The sequence below is a fragment of the Rhincodon typus genome, chromosome 6, assembly GCF_021869965.1.
Source record: "Rhincodon typus isolate 14 chromosome 6, sRhiTyp1.1, whole genome shotgun sequence".
NCBI classification, from domain to species: Eukaryota; Metazoa; Chordata; class Chondrichthyes; order Orectolobiformes; family Rhincodontidae; genus Rhincodon; species Rhincodon typus.
The window spans coordinates 2,300,821-2,306,950 of NC_063337.1; the positions used below are offsets into that span (position 1 = coordinate 2,300,821).

Below are 6,130 nucleotides of genomic sequence, written 5' to 3' on the forward strand. Positions count from 1 at the left end.
ACCCTCCGACAGTGCGGCGCTCCCTCAGCACTGACCCTCCCACAGTGTGGCACTCCCTCAGCACTGACCCTCCGACAGTGTGGCACTCCCTCAGCACTGACCCTCCGACAGTGCGGCGCTCCCTCAGCACTGACCCTCCCACAGTGTGGCACTCCCTCAGCACTGACCCTCCGACAGTGTGGCACTCCCTCAGCACTGACCCTCCCACAGTGTGGCACTCCCTCAGCTTTGGAGGAGGGTCACACCAGACTCGAAACATTAACCCTGTTTCTCTTTCCACAGATGCTGCCGGTCCTGCTGAGTTTTACCAGCATTCTCTGTGTTTGTTTGTCTTTTTCTTTGTTCCTTTTTGACAATTAATAAAACTCCCTTTCTGAACAAGATTTTAGCCATCTGCTCTGAGACCTCCATTCATTGCTCAGAGCCATATTGTGTTTCAAATCACTGCCCCGGGACTTACGTTAGGGCTGCCCTTTAAACGCAATCGGAAATGGTTTCATTTCCTTTGCTGAGTGAAAAGGTTGCTGTATTCCCCATAATCTTACCGAAATCATTGTTGCACAATTGTGCGAGAATGCTTCTCTCAGCTTCTTCCTCAGGTTTACAAGCATCACAGATTTTGGGTTCTGAAATATTAAAAAAGTGGCTGATTAATGCGGTTTCCATATTGCTGTTACACACACCTTCCGTGACCCCACTGTCAAGAATCTGCAAACGACACGTCAGACAGTCCTTACGTGCAGATCCAGAACTGGGAGGGTCACTCACTGCTGTCAGGAGTCAGTTTGATCCTGACCCCACAGGACATTGAAGAGTCAACAACTTGACACAAAATTGGACACAAATTGCAGCAGCCCTGCTCATTCGTCCAACACCACCTCCTGGAACCTCTTACTCCCTGGCGTATCATTTTTGTGAATCTTTCCTGCATACAGTCCAAAGCCTTCACATCGTTCTGAAAGTGTGGGGCATGGCCAGGAGCAGACAGAATATTCAGGGGAATCCGTGACGTCGTGGTCATGTCACTGAGCTAGATAATCCTGAGACCCAAGTTAATGTTCTGGGGAGGTGGTGTCCAATCCGATCACAGCATAGAATCCCCACAGGGTGGGAGCAGGCCATTCAGACCATTGGGTTCCCCCTATCCCTGTAACCCTGCATTTCCCATGACTTGCCCACAACATCCCTGCACACTATGAGACAATTTAGCTCGGTCAAATCCCCCCAACCTGGGCATCTTTGGACTGTGGGAGGAAACCCACACTAACATGGGGAGAACGTGCAAACTCCACACAGATAGTCACCCGAGGGTGGAATCGAACCCGGGTCCCTGGCTCTGAGGCAGCAGGGCTAACCGCTGAGCCACCGTGCCACCTCAGGCTCTTCAAAGGGTCAGTGTGGACTCAATGGGTGGAATGGCCTGCTTCCACACCATAGGGATTCTGTGGTTCTCATAGCAGCTGGTGAAATTAAGTTCATTTAGTGAAATCTGGGATTGAAAGCTAGTCTTCCTGATAGGGACAATGAAATGATCATTGATTGTTGTAAAAACCCATCTGGTAAACTCATGTCCTTCAGGGAAGGAAATGCTGATTTGTTTAGGCCTATATGTGACTCCACGCCACAGCAATGGATATGTAGTTGAAAGTGATTTAACTTAGAGGGCTGTAGAGGTAGGGCTGGAGAATGGCTTAAGCTGAGTAGCTCTTTCAGGAGCCAGCAGAGACATGAGGGGTCGAATGGCCTCCTTCTGTACGGTAAAATTCTATCATTCTATGACTGTTAACCACCCTCTGAAATGGCTGAGCAAGTCACTCAGTTCAAGGGGCAGTTAGGGATGGGCAACAAATGCTGGTCTTGCCAGTGATGCTATGAAAGAATGAACAAAACCCATAACTTTTTTTTATATAATTCATGCCCCATTTATAAAAGCCAAGATCACTTGTGTCAACTATTTTCAAGAGAAAATGGTTGGAAATATGGGGCTAGCAGCATCTGTGGAGAGAGAAACAGAGTTGACATCTCAGGTCAATGGTCCTGAGTGAATAGAGAAATGATGGGTGACACTCACCTTCATGCAGGCGTCTGTCCTCCTCGGAAGTAGCAGAGGGGATGCAAAGGTCATTGTCAACTGGGAAGCGGTTACAATCCAACATGTCAGGCCAAGGGAAGCCGAAAGCAGACATCACCGGGGTGCAGCTATCCCTGACTGCCTGGCACAGGGATTGGCAAGGCTGGATGGAGTCTTGCAGCTCATTAAGGCAGACAGGAGCAAAGAGGGAGCAGAGGAACCTCCTGGTGTCAGAGTGGCATTGCTTGTTGAGCAGAGGAACCCAGGAGCCAGCTTGCTGCAAGACCTCCTTCATGGTCCCATGACCAAGGAGGTTGGGCAGCCTCATCTCGCTGTAGCCTACCCCATGGCACAGCACCATGCTGCGGGGGATGGGCTTGCAATTGGTTCGCCCGGGCTCTGGGAATCCCAAGCCAAAGATGGACCCTTCAGCCTCGTCGGGATGGAGGGTCTGAACCGAACAAATGAGGAGGAGGAGGAACATCAGGATCTGCAGACCAGGCAGCAATGGCCTCTTCTCCAACCAATAGACAACTGGTGTGAGCATGGCTTGACTTCCTTCTTGACCAATCGAATTAGCTGGATGCCCCTGAAAAGATTAAGTGTGATACGTTTGTTGATTCAGTAAAGCCCTCTTCAGTTTGAAGGACAGATCAAAGCAATCAGGTTAAAGCCTTCAACTTTGGAAGACGCATTAACTGAGAAAAGAAAGGAAAGTGTGACTTTTTTTTTGGAAGGGATCAAGGAAAGACTCTGAGAACACTGGCTCTTTCATTTCAGAGCAGTTGTCCCACAATTGTCACCAGACTTTGAAGGCCTGTTCTCTCTCCTTAGTAGACCCTGCGAATGAGAACAGATTCTTTCACTGAGCAACCTCAGCTTTCCTACAATCCCTTCAGTCAGCAAGTTCCACGTTCCAGCCTCATTCTGCAAGGAAATCCGCACCTTCTGCCAAAAGGACTGAGAATCCCAACACCAGAGAACAAGCATTCCTCCGAGCTTAGGGAGCAATAGTTAAGATTCCTCTACACTGTCCCCCATCACACTCGCTCAGGACAGCGGCAGCACAGGTTTAGATACAGAGTAAAGCTCCCTCTACACTATCCCCATCAAACACTCCCAGGGACAGGGACGGCACAGGGTTAGATACAGATCAAAGTTCCCTCTACACTGTCCCCATCAAACACTCCCAGGACAGGGACAGCACAGGGTCAGATACAGATTAAAGCTCCTTCGACACTGTCACCATCAAACACTCCCAGGACAGGGATAGCACAGGGTTAGATACAGAATAAAGCTCCCTTTACACTGACCCCATCAAACACTCCCAGGACAGGGACAGCACGGGGTTAGATACAGAGTAAAGCTCCCTCTACACTGACCCCATCAAACACTCCCAGGACAGGGACAGCATGGGGTTAGATACAGAGTAAAGCTCTCTCTACACTGCCCCCATCAAACACTCCCAGGACAGGGACAGCACGGGGTTAGATACAGAGTAAAGCTACCTCTATACTGATCCCATCACACTATCCGGTCTCTCCAAACGACTGGAGTTACTATTTGACTGGTTCCCACTGTTGAATTTTTACTAATACCCCGCATCTATTAATACATTTGAGTTTCAATCTTTTCCAGTCAAGGTAAGAACACTGAGAGAGTGAGCCAGAGACGGTGATGGAGAGAGAAAGAGAATGTGACTAAGGGAAAAGACAGAGGGAGAGAGAGAGAGAGAGAGACAAAGAAGCCAAAAACTATAGGGAAAAATTCAGAAGGAGGGAGAGATGGCAAGGTTGAGGGAGGAAGAAACACGGAGAGAGTAGGTGAGAGGAGGGGTTTAGACAGAACAAAACACAACAATAAACACAGAGATTAGTAGGAAAATAGTGAGCGGAGAAAGTACAAAGCAGAATCATCAACGGAGTGTGGGATAGAAAGAGAACATGGGAGATAGAGTGAGGAAGATCAAGCACAAAGGAAGAGGCAGAGTGAGGGAAAAACCCACTGGAGGAATGGTGACAGACAAATGAAGGTGGAGAAAGAGGGAGCAGGAGAGAGGCAGAGAGCTCCAATAACGCATGGTGCAGGTCCTGATCTTGTACCTGTCTAAATCTTCGGTGTCCTGTTGACCATCGGAGACGGTCCTGTTCCCCGTTCAGCTTCCCCACAGTTTTCCAGCTCTGTACTGGGAGCTGCTGCCAGCTCAGGCTTTACAGCTCTTGGCAGCTGCTGACTCTCCCAACACTTTGTTGGAGCCTAGAGGTTCTGTGAAAGAGGGAGTTGCTTAGTGTGGAAGTGAAAATTACCAGGTAATAAATCTCCCCTCAGCTCTGCATCTGCCAGGCACCCATTGTCTTGCTTTGCTTGAGCTAGTTTAATAGTTTGTGCTATTGCCAGGCCTGGAGACAGGAGTGGGGAGGATGTGGGGGACTTGTAACTCAGTAAATATGATGTTTGAGAAATTGAGGGAAACCTGTGGAGGAGAGGACAGGGCTCTCAGTGAACTCTGAGTAAAGCAGATATTCTGGTTCTGTGCTGGGAATTAACAGGGACACTGATCCCTCTGTAACTTACTACAAAGTCTGATAGTTCTCTGCTTGATCTGCACTGTACCCTGTGCAGAAAGTAGCCTCATTGTCAGGGGAACCAGCCTGTCTTAAATTACAGGGAATTACTGATGAGGCTCTGGATCCACACTGTGCTCGAAGCTTTATTACGAAACTTCTGCTGGCTACTAACCAAGTTAGTTAGGAAAACAAATGTTTTTAGTTTTTCATGCTGAGGGGAATATATTAGGGGAAAATGCTAGAGTCTATTATAAAAGATTTAATAGCAGAACCCTTGGAAAACAGTGGCAGGATCAGATAGAGTCAGCATGGTTTTAACAGAGGGAATTCATGCTCGACAAATCAACTGGAATTTTTTGAAGATGTAACGAGTAGAGTTGATGAAGGGGAGCCAGTAGATGTGGTTTACTTCAAATTTCAGAAGGCTTTTGACAAAGTCCCACATGAGAGATTAGTATATCACCTTTAAAGTTGAACTTTTTCTCTATCCCCTCCTTCTACAGTGGGCATGTGTCTGTCACCAGGTTTGTAATCCTGGGACCTAAATTCACAACCCAGAGAATTTGAGTTCAAATTCCACAAGATTAGATTAAAAATTTTAATTCAGCTGAGACACATTAGGAACAAGTGCCCATGAAGCTACAGGGAGGCATTGGCCCAGTGGTATTATCGCTGTACTGTCAATCCAGGGACCCATGTAAAGTTCTGGGGACCTGGGTTCGAATCCTGCCATGGCAGATGGTGAAATTTGAATTCAATAAATATCTGGAATTGAAGAGTCTAATGATGACCATGAATCCATTGTCAATTGTCAGGAAAAACCCTTCTGGTTCACTAATGCCCTTTAGGGAAGGAAACTGCCATCCTTACCTGGTCTGGTCTACATGTAACTCCAGACCCACAGCAATGTGGTTGATTCTTAATTGTCCTCTAGGTAATAAATGCTGGCCTAGGCAGGAATGCCCTCATCCTGTGAATAAATAAAAACAAAATGGGATTGTCATTCACTGCTGTCTCCTTCACACAGTCCCACACCAGCATTACTGACTCTGAACAGTCAAGCAGCAAACATACTGTCTCAGGTGTATAAAATTCTCACCAGGTCAAACACCCTCCCCTCATGCAGGGTGACTGAGGATGGGAAATGAATCATAAAAAGATACAGCACAGAAGGAAGACATTCAGCCTATTAATGGGTTGGCCATTTTGAAATTCTATCTAATTAATCCCACTCCATATCCTCTGTCTGTGTATCCCCGCAACTCCTTCTCCTGCAGCTAGTCACCCCCTTTGAAAATTCCTCCTGAATCTGTTTCCATCTCCAGCATGTTCCAAACCATAGCAATCACCATGTGAATAAACACTGTCGCCACGTCTGCACCACAAATTACTTCCAATTTAGGTCTCCCTGCTTACCCACCTTCCTGCCATCAGATTCTCCTTATTTACTCGATTAAACTCATTTCTAATTTGGAACAGCTCTCCTCCTTAA

The 6,130-nt window shown here is 47.3% G+C and overlaps 1 protein-coding gene across 1 annotated transcript in view; it reads right to left on the reverse strand.

The window, feature by feature from the left end:
• Positions 1 to 4,351, reverse strand: part of LOC109912084 (secreted frizzled-related protein 2-like) — a 5,818-nt gene extending 1,467 nt beyond the window's left edge. The window contains exons 1-3 of the mRNA XM_048598179.1: positions 4,174 to 4,351; positions 2,072 to 2,660; positions 546 to 626 (exon numbers count right to left, since the gene is read on the reverse strand). Coding sequence (XP_048454136.1) covers positions 546 to 626; positions 2,072 to 2,618 — 628 coding nt within the window. The 5' untranslated portion in view covers positions 2,619 to 2,660; positions 4,174 to 4,351. The remainder of the gene's footprint in view (positions 1 to 545; positions 627 to 2,071; positions 2,661 to 4,173) is intronic.
• Positions 4,352 to 6,130: the final 1,779 nt, after the last annotated feature.